Source organism: Leopardus geoffroyi, chromosome D3 (genome assembly GCF_018350155.1).
Source record: "Leopardus geoffroyi isolate Oge1 chromosome D3, O.geoffroyi_Oge1_pat1.0, whole genome shotgun sequence".
NCBI lineage: Eukaryota > Metazoa > Chordata > Mammalia > Carnivora > Felidae > Leopardus > Leopardus geoffroyi.
In genome coordinates, this window is record NC_059339.1 from 70221427 (window position 1) to 70235141 (window position 13715).

Genomic DNA, 13715 nt, shown 5'->3' on the forward strand with positions numbered 1-13715 from the left:
AAAATCGGGGTTTTTCCAGGATGCCAACTCTGTGTCTGGGATGCATAGCAGCCATACCAGATGGGAGCTTCAGCACAGGTTTCTTCTAGAGGATGAAAGAAGAGACTATGTCTGGGAGCTGAAACACTTCATGATTTAGGCAGTTGAATGAGTGTTTCAGGATGAAGTGATTTTAAGTACAGAAAATCTAAAACAAGGAGAACAGCCGGACAGTAACTTCAGGGAAAACAAAAGGTTATGCAGGAGAGGAGAAATAATCATGACAGGGTGTTAATAATGGCTCAGCTGCAAGTAACACTTATGAAGTCCTAATAACATAAACAATATTGGTTCAGCCAAAGTTGTGCCCTAACCATGTGGGAAGAAGGGAGGAGGCTGGGGATGTGAAGGAAAGCCAACACACTTATTTCCTGCAGGAAGGAATCAGTGATCTCTAAAACTCAGAAGTCAGTCAGGAGAAATTCAAGCAAGCTGTTGAAGAGTGAGAGAGAGAAACATTAAAATAATCAACTAAAAGAATGGAAAGTAATTGCCTCTATAGAAGTCCATAGTAACGTCTAAGAAGTGGAAAGGTGTTTAGAGGTGGGCTGGGGATTGATGTTTCTTGTAACAAGTGTTGATGAATTGTATGCCTTGTAATTTTGCTAACTGTTAAATTGAGAAAAGCCATTTGCTATTTCTGAAATTGTTCTGGTAAATAAGAATTGTAACAGTTAACAAAGATCACTTGATTTTTAACTCTCAGATTTCTGTTTTCTCTTGGCTGCTTTGTTTTGGAGGTCCGTCTGGGGGAAGTGGGTTACCATTAATTTGCTTTAAGTGTGGGAATTTATTTGGCTCCTTTCGTAATTTGAAAAGTGACCTTACTAAATAAACTATTTATAACGTTTTCTAGGTGTGGCTTTAGCTGTTATTCTCTGTAATACCCGGCATATTAGTGACCATGTTTTCCTAGAAGCTGCAAAGGTAAATGCTTTAAATAGTGTTTGGCAGTGCTCACTTCGGCAGCACACATACTAAATATTGTTTGGCTATTTTATAAAGGATGAGTTATAAAGATGAATGGATCCTAATTAAAATCAGAGAGACAGAGAATGGGTCAAATCTGCCTTATGAATGGAAAGGAAGTTCTTCATCTATTGATTTTGTGACTTGCCCATCTACTTTTGCATAAAATTCATTTTTGTCATGATGTTTTAGGTGTTTGATTGCAAGTTACGAATCCTTTCATACTTATGACACGTACTGTACCTGTATAGTATATGTATAGTATGTATACGTGTATGTGTGTATGTGTAGTGAATATACATATATATGTAGTATATACATCTGAAGGTGATATACTATGGCACCTTCATTTTTTTAATGGACAAATACTGGTTTATTTGGAGTGTGCTGGCCTTTTGGAGCGCCAGACTGCAATATGAGTTTTGAAGAACTCGTGTTAATACAAATTTTAATGTCTCTTTTCATAGTAGCTGTTGTAATTATGCCAAACTTTGTATGTGTTAAGAAGAATTTGTCAATAAGCCTTTAAATCTGGTTATTTATTGTTTAGTGGTGAACAGTTTTAATTTCTGCAGTGCTTTAAGCATATTCCTGATAAAAGTAAGGAGAATTATGATACCTGTATGATTTACTGCTCCCCAAACCCCTTTCCCATTTTATTAGATCCTTATTCTGTGTTATTTAAACAAAAGTAAAATGCTGTCTTTCTCTTCAGGCACTGGCAAATCAATTGACAGATAAAGAGCTAGCTCAAGGGAGACTTTACCCACCACTTGCTGATATTCAGGAAGTTTCTATTAACATTGCTATTAAAGTAAGTATTAATTTATACCTCCTCACATAAATTTTAATGGCATATTCTTATGCAAGTAGCACAAGTTTACAGAGACAAGTTTGAAACATTTCAAGAGTACAAAGAAGAAATTTTAGGTGACCCATATTCTTTCTGCCAGGATGTAACCCACATTATTATTCTGGATTTGTTATCTTCTAGTCTTTCTTCTTCCCAAACACATGCATACATCTGCACACACATGCAGTCACCTGTGACTGTTTTTATAATTGATTCTTCACTGCACTTTCTCCATTAAATGTATTATAAACCTTTTCCCATGTAAATCAGTAGTAATTCTCCTGTATGACTGTTAATAATGCTGCATGGTGTTCTCTTTGTTGGTATATCATAATTTGTTTAACCATTTCTGTATTTTTGGACTTAATTTAAGCATTTCTCATTTTGTTAGAAATATTGTAGTGAACATCCTTAGATAAATTTTTGCACACATTTGTGATTGTGTAAGATAAATGTCTAATCATAAGAACAAAAAGTATTACTATGCTAAGGCTTCTGATATGAATTACCATCATATATCTTCAGGAAAAAAGTATCAGTTTACATTGTACATATTAGATATGAAATACATCTGTTTTCCCACACTTTTGCCAATACTTAGTGTTTTTTTAATCATAGATACTTAATAGGTGGAGAATTATATCTCGTTGTTTTTAAAAATCTTTTTTAACGTTTATTTATTTTTGAGAGAGGGAGGGAGGGAGGGAGGAAGGGGCAGAGAGAGAGGGAGACACAAAATCCGAAGCAGATTCCAGGCTCCAAGCTGTCAGCACAGAGCCTGACACAGGGCTCGAACTCATGAACTGTGAGATCATAACCTGAGCCAAAGTCAGACGCTTAACCAACTCAGCCACCTAGTCACCTCGACTTTCGCTTGTTTTTATATTGTACTGGTTGTTTTCTTTCTAATACTAACTTATAAAGGCTGTGTATATATTAAGTGTCGTGATCCTCCTCTTGGCTGTGGTGCAGGTATTTTCCCGTTTGCCATTTATTTTAACTTGTGGAATGCCTTATTTCAAAAGTTTTTTTTTATGGAATGATGTGTTTACTCTGTGGATTGTTTCTTCACCCTTTATGGATGTTAATGCCTTCCCCCACTCCCAAAATCATATAAATATCTACCTGCGTGTTTTAATAACATAAAACTTTTTAACCCCTCAGAATTATTTTAGAATATGATGTGAGATAGAGAAACATTTTTTTCGGAGTAGTTAACCAGTTGCCCCAGCACGAATTAATGGAGAATGGTCCTTTTATTAACATACAGTCCTCATATCTTGAGAGTCTGTTGCTAACTATATTGGCCTATTACTAGGCACTGTTAAAATTATTGTGGTATGTGGGGTGCCTGGCTGGCTCAGTCAGTAGAGCATGTGACTCCTGATCTGGCGGTTGTGAGTTTGAGCCCCACAGACTCTTGATCTGGCAGTTGTGAGTTGGGCGTAGAGATTACTTAAAAACAGTCTTAAAACCTTAAGAAAAATAATTGTTATTGTAGCATATATAATATGTATTATTTTATACTATATAGTTCCTTCCCATCATTATGGTTTTTTAGGATTTGTTTAAACTGTGCATTTTTTTGGATGAATTTTTCGATCAGTTTTTGAGTTCAAAGAAGACCCTGCATGGGGCGCCTGGGTGGCGCAGTCGGTTAAGCGTCCGACTTCAGCCAGGTCACGATCTCGCGGTCCGTGAGTTCGAGCCCCGCGTCAGGCTCTGGGCTGATGGCTCAGAGCCTGGAGCCTGTTTCCGATTCTGTGTCTCCCTCTCTCTCTGCCCCTCCCCCGTTCATGCTCTGTCTCTCTCTGTCCCAAAAATAAAAATAAACGTTGAAAAAAAAAAAAAAAAAAAAAAAAAAAAAAAGAAGACCCTGCAACTACGTATGAAACTATCATACTTATAAATTAAATTGGTACAGTTGTCTTTTAGTATTGACTCTTCTTCCCCATCAGTGTCTCTTTTCACTCACCACAATCTTTTTCTTTTTTTTAAGTCTTTCAATATCATTTTGTTGTTGTCTTCTATAAATGTGGTACATTGCTGAATACTTATTTTCCTGGATATTTAAAATTTTGGGTTCTTTATAACAAACAAAGTTTTTCTTTCCATATCTGTTTCCTTGCTAGTCATTTCTGCCGTATAGGGGAGGTATTAATTTTTATGAATTTACTTGATAACTAGTCAGTTGAACAATGTTAATTCTTTTTTTTTTTTAAAGTTTATTTATTCTGAGAGAGAGAGTCTGAGTCGGGGAAGGGCAGAGAGAGGAAGAGAGAGAATCCCAAATGGGCCCTGTGCTGCTCCATCTCACGAACTGGAGATCATGACTTGAGCTGAAATCAAGAGTCAGAAGTTTAACCTACCGAGCCACCCAGGCGTCCCCAGTTTTTATTCTTTTAATGGTCTCTTAATTAACTCTTTTGGAATTTTGAGTTTTAAATCAATTGCAAGTAATTGTATTATTAATTTATATGTATTGCTCTTTTTTTTTTACCCTTAAGATCAGTTTTAAGCAACTCAGTTGATAAGAACATCCTTATATTTTAATATTGAATGTGATACTAGCTTTTGGTTGAAATAAATATTCTTTCATCTTTTTTTTTTTTTAAACTTGTTTTTTTTTCAACGTTTATTTATTTTTGGGACAGAGAGAGACAGAGCATGAATGGGGGAGGGGCAGAGAGAGAGGGAGACACAGAATCGGAAACAGGCTCCAGGCTCTGAGCCATCAGCCTAGAGCCTGATGCGGGGCTCGAACTCACGGACCGCAAGATCGTGACCTGGCTGAAGTCAGACGCTTAACCGACTGTGCCACCCAGGCGCCCCTCTTTCATCTTTTTAAAGAAGTAGGCTTCATTCCCAGATTACTAAAATTTTCTTAAACATCAAGATTAGATGCGGAATTTATCAACCACATTTTTGACTGTGTACTGATGATCCTAAGATTTTTACCCCTTTGACTATAAATGTTATTTTTGCATTATTTTAGTACTCATGAACTAAACAAAGGTTGGGAATTAGAGTAAAGGATGATATGTTTAAGAAATAACAGCCAATCCAGGGGCACCTGGCTGGCTCATTCGGTAAAGTGTGCGACTCTTGGTCTCAGAGTCATGAGTTCAAGCCCCATGGTTGTGTGTAGAAATTATTTAAAAATAAAATCCTAAAAAATAAAAACAGCCACTCCAGTTGAGCTGGAATCTAAAGTATAGGTAGGAAAATGGCATAAGACAGGATTTGAAAGTTATCTTAAGGCCAGCTTGTACATACATGAAAGCCAGACTACAGAGTCTGAATACCTTACTGTTGCAAAACAACTGAGGATTTTAGAGCCCAGAACTAGGATGGAAAGAGTTCAGCTTTAGAATTTATAGAATGATATTACACGTGGGAAAGATTTGGGAACGTATCAGTCAGTCAAGAGGTTACCGTCGTGCCCAGATGGAAGGTCGTATGAAATAGGAGATACCTGTGTTTAGGAGTTGGCACAGGAGTACAGCCCCCACATCATGTCTCTTCCCCTTCCCTAGAGTAGAGAATTTTCTCCTTCACTGAGGCTTTCCTTTTTAAGAACAAGGGATCAGGAGACTAGGCAGTGCTTTGTTTCTGTCCCCCACCCCAACCCGCAGCCACTGAGCATCTCTTTATAGCTACCAGTCACCTGCTGCATGCCTACCTGACCAAGGAGAACTCACTCTGATCTCCTGCCTTGCCCCGGTCTTTTCCGTGGGTACAAATATGTTTCTTACAATAGACCAGAAAATAATTGAAACATATTTTCATCACAAAATACAGGAAGGTTGAGCCCCTGGGATGAAAGCGTATTTTTAATATCCTTCAGTTTTTGTTAAGTTTTTTTCTTAGAGAGCTGAAATAAACTTCAATAATGATCACCATTTAGAATGGGAACTAGACTAGGAGGAGAAAGGCATAATTGTTTAAGTATTTTTTTACTCTTTGCCACTACATTGTTTTTTAAGTTAAAATGAAACCGTGACTTGAGAATTGACTATTTCACAGGCACTGTGCTATATCCTGTGAGGAAGCTTTTTGTACTACCTCATTTTACATCAAAATTGAGGCTCAGAGCGTTTATCCTCATCACCAGTCATGGTGTGTGACTTGGTTACAAATACCAGAAATCCATTCAAGCCAAGTGACGTGGGAGGTAATCTAGCTTAACCGTGTAGGGCCTGGGATCTATAATCAGAATGCTTTGGGTTTAAAACTCAGCTCTCTTTTAACTGTCTTGGGCAAGTTACTTAAACTCCTCATACTTCAGTGTCCTCATATGTAAAATGAAAATAATACTATCAGTACTTACCTCGTAGGATTCTTGTGAGGATTAAATGAAATGTCCATGTAAAGCACATAGAACATGGTTGGCACTCCATGATGGTGGTAGTGAGTTTCCATGTGTAAGTCCCAGCCCTAACTTTACTTGACCTTACAGTTCAGTGCCCAACACCTGATTTATAATAATTTCTGTGTCTCTTAATCCAGATTCTAGAGCAAAAACTACCTGGCTCATTGTGGGTTAGGTTTTCACCGGAGTCCAGTCACCTGTGGGTAGGAAGTCGAGTCTCCTACACCCCATTTGAAAATAGGGAGAAGGAAAATAGGACAAGTAGGTCTACTTGACTGACACAGAGTAGAGCTTAAAATTATTTGTTAGATTGAAGTATGAAGGAAATGCCAATAGTTGGTGGGGGGTGACTTTAAAACACATCAGACTTACAGTGAGATTGGAGATAATTTTTATTTCATCTTTTAAGCTTTTAATAGTTTCCAAATGTTTGAAATGAGTCAAAGTAATGTTGTTTTGTATTTTGAAAAAAGAAAAACGTCACTCTTCTAAATTCATTTCTCTGTGTTTGAATAGTACCTTTTCTCTCAATCAGGTTGATATTCAGAGCCTACACAGTAATCTTACTTATTTTTCAGGTTACAGAATACCTGTATGCTAACAAAATGGCTTTTCGATACCCAGAACCTGAGGACAAGGCCAAGTACATTAGAGAAAGAATATGGCGAAGTGAATATGATTCGTTGCTGCCAGATGTTTATGATTGGCCAGAATCTGCATTAAGCCCTCCCCTGATAACAGAATAGAAGCATACCCACTGAGAAATACTTTCCATGCTTCAGGGAACCCGTTTTTTTTTCAGACAAAAAGAGAGAATGTTCTCAAATTTATGGTTTTTTCCTGTGTTTTATTCTCCCCCACCGCTTTGCTTGACTTATTCTTTTCATGAATTTATACTTCTGTAGAGGGTAGATGTGTTGGCTATATTCTTAATGCCCACCAGGACCCTGCAATCAAATAACCATAGTGCTTCCATTCTGATTTGTAGCTCATACCACATCAAAGAGATGTTCCAAATGTATTTATCAATGTCTTCACTTGTGCTCTTATTCCTGCTTGCCAAAGTATTCGCTATTTACTATTATAGTAATGATCTTCTCTCCCCAGCCCTAGAATCAAAATTTACTTCTGTGGATAGGAGTATAGAATTTTAAGAAGCCAAATTTAACCAAGTTCTGAGGACAAACTGTCAGTATCTGCAAGTCTTCTTTTTGTCTGCCTCATTTTATCTTTATGCTCTGAAATCCCTTTCGAGTTGATAAATCTAGAGAAATGTGAAAAATCTACCCTGTTATTTATTTTCTGGACCTAATTTGAAGCTTTAGCATCATGAGAGAGAAGTGGGAAGTATTGCTGCCTTTAGACAAATAAACAAAATAGTCATTGTTTTCAATAGTGTATAAAAATCATAGTGTAACTTTTTTATTTAATAAAGGTAATACCCTAAATTTAATTTGCTTCAATGATGCGATTTTATTGCCCACTAGAAATTTAGGTTTGCTTATGATGAAAAATACCTATTTTCATTTTATTTATTTCTAGATGATTGAAAGGAAGGGATATAATGCATAAATTATAAGTGACATCATGTGACCCTTAACAAATTAGTCATATGTTTCACATCCAAAGAAGCATACTTAACTGGAGAAGCTGTATCCCCTATTCCAGTATGGTGCTTTTTATCACTTAGATAATTTTGGAATGTTTCTGTGATACATTCCTTTGAATACCATTAGTGACAACTCTCTCTACTGAAGATGGAATTAATTTTTTAATTAATTTAATTAGTTTAGATCTAAGTGGGGATAAATAAGGTTGGTGTTCTTACCAGGAAATGCCATTTTTAATCCCAATTAAAATGGGTAACAATTGGCTACTGAAGCCAGTTTTCTTACGTGGCGTATTGGAGAAGTGTTTGTTGTTTTTTGGGTTTTTAAATTTGTTTGTTTATTTTGAGAGACAGTGAGCAGGGTAGGGTCAGAGAGGGAGGGAGAAAGAGGGAATTCCAAGCAGACTCCGCTTTGTCAGTGCAGACATGGGACTCGAACTCACGAAGCCTGAGATCATGACCTGAGTGGAAATCAAGAGTTGGACACTTAACCAACTGAGCCACCCAGGTGCCCCTGTATTGGAGAGATCTAAAGCAAAACCCAAAAGCATTTTGAGAATTAGTAGTATTACTTTATGTGTGCCTAACATAGTTGCTTTGAAGGAACTTTTAAATGCTCATTCTAGAATATTAACTACAAGAAGTTATTCATAGCTTCGTATAAGGGTGGACATTATTTGGTATTTCTCTCCACGGTCCTTGGAAAAAAGGGCTTAATTATTATGCTCATATTTCCTTCTATCTATAGGTAGAGATTGATTGATACTAATTTTGAATATAATTCAACATTTTAAGAATGCTTGAAATGGCATTGCCATTTGGAGTATGGAAAAATGCAATTGATTAATCCATTTAACAGGTGAGTGAAGTCAGAAGTGTGTTAAATAAATCTGTTTTATAAAATAAGCAACCAGGTCACAATTTGTTTCTGTTAGTTAAAGATGAAAGGTTTATGTTTTTCTTGTTACCTTTGTCAAAACAAAATCACCCCCCAAAATACTATCTTGAGTTTAACATTACAAGCATAATAATTACAAATCCTGTTTTTTGCCTAGTGCTTATTGAAGGCAGGACCATATGCCGAATTAAAGTAATTTTACGAAGTAGTAAATATGTCTAGTATAGTCTTTTTTTTTTCTAGTATAGTCTTCATGGAAATTATACTTCAAGGAAAAAACAAGGCCAACTGGTATATAGCCTGCTTATTTAAAAGAGAAATTATATACATATAACCAGTAAAATAGTGGTTGGTAACACATGAGAACAGGTTGCTTTTAATAAATATACGTTGGAATATATATTAAAAGCAACCTATTCTCATGTAGTATTTACCAACAAAGTAACAATTACTGGATGTACTTTGAAGAAAAAATTTTAAGAATCTAGGCAGGAGCTATTAGGATAGTGGAAGGGGGTTGGTGGCATTATGGCATCAAATCGGAAAAGAAACAAACATTCAGACCTTCTATGGAATCTGTTACCTAACAAGAAGGTAATTATTTTTAAAAACCTCAGTGGAGAGTCATTTTCATTCTTTTGAATAGAGAAGAAATTCTGTAAGCTTAGTCTGTCAGACACTACCCAGTAGGGGAAAATGAGAACACAGCCTCTAATCTGGTACCAGCACCCATGGTATGAAACAGCCTGCGTAAATAGTAGGGGTATAATGATGAACATGTTCGAGATTTGGTTAAAATCTTTTTAAAGGATGATGTCTTAACCAGGAAGCTGCTTCAGAATCACCCTGAAGCTTTTTTGTTTGTTTGTGTGTTTGTTTAAGTTTTTATTTAAGTAATCGCTACACCCAACGTGGGGCTTGAACTAATGGCCCTGAGATCAAGAGTGGCACAGTCCTCCGACCGAGCCAGCCAGGCACCTCCATCCTGAAGCTTCTTTACAATACATATGCCTCTGCCCCTTCCTTCCAGGTCCCCTGGACCACCAGGGACAGCCTTGGCAGGTGTATTTTCAGCAGGTCCCCAGGGGATTCTGGCACACATGTGCCCTGCCTCCCAACCGTTGTCTTCAAGTGTACATCTGAATTATCTGGAGAGCTAACTGATGGCTCCCACTGATGCAGTGGCTCTGGGGTGGGGCCTGAGAGTCTGTATTTCTTGCCATCTCCCAGGTGATGTCTAGGCCGCTGGCACAGAGAAGGCATTGAGTGGCTTTCTTCCAGAGTTTTGAGTGTGATGTGCAGTTTGTTTAGTGCTCATATAGTACATACTTTATATAAAAAAAAGATAACTGGAATTATGTCCTTCCATGTAATTGTTTTCATCCACTTATGTAGAGTTTTTGTGAGATGTTTATAAGGACAGGAATTAATATAGAACTTTTAAACAGATTTTTCTGAAAATATATAAGTAGAATACTGTTCAATTCTGAAGTATAGTTTTTTTTAATTTTTTTAAGTTTTAGAAAAAGTCCTAATGTTTGTTTATTTTTGAGAGAGAGTGAGAGTGAGCAGGGGAGGGGCAGAGAGAGAGGGAGACAGAAAATGTGAAGCAGGTTCAATGTTGTCACTGCAAAGCCCGACACAGGGCTTGAACTTACAAACTGTTAGATCATGACCTGAGCTGAAGTCAGACGCTTAACCAACTGACCCGCCCAGGTAACCCTGAAGTATAGTTTTTAAATGCGCTTGTTAAGTAAAACCTAGCAGCCAGTTTTCACTTATGAAAAGATTAGCTATCTGGGGCGCCTAGGTGGCTCAGTCGGGTAAGCATCCAACTTCGGCTCAGGTCATGATCTCACGGTTTGTGAGTTTGAGCCCCGCATCGGGCTCTGTGCTGACAGCTCAGAGCCTGGAGCCTGCTTCCGATTCTGTGTCTCCCTCTCTCTCTACCCCTCCCCTGCTCACGCTCTGTCTCTCTCATTCTCAAAAATAATAAATGTTAAAAAAAATTTTTTTTAAGATTAGCAATGAAATGGGTAATTGTTTCTTCTCTGTTGGTTGCCTTATGATACAACTTATCCTTTGTCTTTTCTTTCCTTAAATTATCAGCTTCTGCAGAAATAAGATTCTGCATTCTCCTTTTTGCAAAGAAGTTGCTAATGAATTAAGACCAAAGCATAATTATTAAGGGGCACAGAGCATAATATATTTACTGCCCTCAGATAACTCAGAAAACTCAAACGGGTGGTAGAGGAGTGAGAAAAGTCTTGCCTTAGAAAGAACACTTCATCCAAATACTCCTGTAGCTTTTTTCCCCAAGCCACTCAGTAGCTTTCAAAAAGAACTTCATACTCTTGAACAGCTCCAGGGTTCTGTTGAATTCACCAAAATGGAATCCTCTCTGTTGAGTGTAAATAACACTTAAGGACACTGATAGAAATCTCAAAGCTCTCTGCTGGGATTCCATTTAGAGGGACTACCCTAAACAGTGAAACAGCACCAATATCGTGTTTCCATCCAAAACACGACCACACATATTCAGAGACTGGCACATTGCTGACTTTATAAGAGAGAACACAGAATCATTATCTACGTTGGCTCTCAACTGATTTGTGATTTGTACTTTAATGTACATCTAAATGTTAAGATGAAATAAATCCTCTACAGCCAAGCTTAAATAAAGTAACATATTTAATATTTAAAATAGCCAAGATAATTTGACTATAGACAACTTCCCCCTCATCTGAAATGAGAATGTTTTAATGGAAGCAGAGTAGAAGCTCAATGCTTTGTTTCAAATTTTAATACATTCAGCTGGACCTGATTAGGACATGACTCTTCATGCATAATTCTTGCCAGGAGTTACTCAGGTAAACTCGTGATTAGATTTTAAAACAATAATTATTTCCCTTCTTGGATAAGGAAAATGGTGCCTCTCAGAAAAGTAACACGATATATTATGATACATGATGAGGAAATGTGTTCATAATTTAGTTGCATAAAACATACAAATAAAGCCAGGTGACTTTTGGATGCTTTGTATATTTATGTACAAATATTCCCCAGTACATTTTAAGTGTACATTTTTCTGATTTTAAGTGTATATCCTAATAAGTCATTGATTCCTACAGTCATTGAATGTCACCAACATGTTAGGTATGTACAGTTAGCAGATAATGCTAAAGTCAATTTTATGGATAGCACCTCGTCTCCTTGTAAGCATCTAATAGGCGTCAGCATACTTCATTTGCAAATCACCTCCTGTCACTGCACCTGTTTTAGAAAGGCCACAGGCACAGGGAGGTTCAATGCCTTGTGCAAGGTCCTAGCTGGTGAGTAGCAGAGTCAGGGCTCTTAACCTCAGCTCCTCTCAAGGAAGAAGGGCCTCTGTGACGGGTGATTTTATCTGGATCTTAAATACGTTGTCTCCAAGAAGTGTTATTTCAGATGAAAACTCCTCACGTGTTCTTCTAAGATTAGACTTAGGTCGTTTTAAATGTGTTTTATCAGTTTACTTGATTTTTACTTTGTTCCCGTATATAACTCAAATACAATATAACACTGTTGTGTTAGTCTTCAGCATTTTAAGTACTGGATGTAACCATAAAAGATTTGGTTTTGAATTTGATAACTTATATCAAAGATTCTCAAGAGCTAGTTCACTAACACTTTTGATTTGATAATCTTTCCAGAACCACCAATTGCTATCACTGCTATGCAAACCAGTTTCAATAATGCTTATACACTTGGTGCCTCTGCCAATGTGAATTTGAATTGTGAGATATATTTCCATATCTTGAGGCAGTGATATTTTGATACACTGGTAACTATTGTATTATAGGCATGTATATATGCCTATAATATGCATAACTTCTTCCATTAAAAACTGAGAACAGTTGGGGTGCTTGGCTGGCTCAATCAGTAGAGCATGTGACTCTTGATCTTGGGTCATGAGTTCAAGTCCAGAATTGGGTGTGGAGCTTGCTTAAAAAGAAAAAAAGGTGAGGGGGAGAAAAAGCTAAGAGTTAAAAAGTAGAAATATAAAAATGTATGTGTGGAATAAGGAATTTCTGAGACCTATTTTAGCTAAATATTTGACAAAGTAGCATTTCTGCCTAATGTTTTATTATACTTTGCCTAATAACCTTTAAAATTAACTGAAATTAAAACCATATTTTTGCAATTGATACTGTGTTCCCTTTGATAACATCCCAAGCATGAATTACTAATTTCAAGGGAATCATGCATTACAAAAGTGACCGCTTAGCCTTTCTCACCTGTGCATTTAAGATAAAAGGATGGGATAATCTTGTGGTAATTGCTTAAGGGAATTACCAGTTTAAGGGGAAAGCCTTGTGTAGAGTGTTATACCAGACTGACTTATTACAGATGGTTTCAGGAATCTGTAAACACTCCATAATGATGTGAATTGTTTTTTCTCTTTTGAGGTACATAAATTGTAATGAGATGTGTGTATTTTCTTAGTAAAACTTCCCATGCATAAAAAATGCGTTATGACCTTGTTTTTAGAGGCACTTTCAAAACTCGGTATTATCTTAAACCTTAAAACACACACACCCCAGAACACCTGCTCCCTTGGGAGTGCTCTGGGCTTAGCTCTAGATTCACACGTGGAGCACTACTCATGCTCACCAACTTTTCCTTTTGTTCAGCTTCCTACTTTATCTCCTTATTTAATCATAGCACTAACGGAATTGTTCCTTATCCCTTCTCCCCCACTACATACACATTGCAAGACCCAAATGTTAGAACACCAAGTCAGGAAAGATTGTACATTGATTTTGTGATAAAGGGGGGAAATGGTAGAACAGCTAATACGTTCTGAGTGCTTACCTTAAGCCAGGCACTGTTCTAAGTACCTGATATCTATTTACGCATTTAACCTTCAAAACAACCTTCCGAGGTGTAGGTACTACTATTTTTCCTGTTTTGCAGATGTAGACTCTCAGGTACA

At 37.1% G+C, this 13715-nt stretch overlaps 1 protein-coding gene across 2 annotated transcripts in view; it reads left to right on the top strand.

The window, feature by feature from the left end:
- The window catches only part of ME2 (malic enzyme 2), a 49644-nt gene extending 41958 nt beyond the window's left edge, over positions 1-7686 (top strand). For both annotated transcript variants that reach the window (XM_045457722.1, XM_045457721.1), the window contains 3 exons: positions 896-966; positions 1724-1822; positions 6812-7686. In XM_045457722.1, coding sequence (XP_045313678.1) covers positions 896-966; positions 1724-1822; positions 6812-6979 — 338 coding nt within the window. In that variant the 3' untranslated portion in view covers positions 6980-7686. The remainder of the gene's footprint in view (positions 1-895; positions 967-1723; positions 1823-6811) is intronic.
- The last annotated feature ends 6029 nt before the right edge of the window (positions 7687-13715 follow it).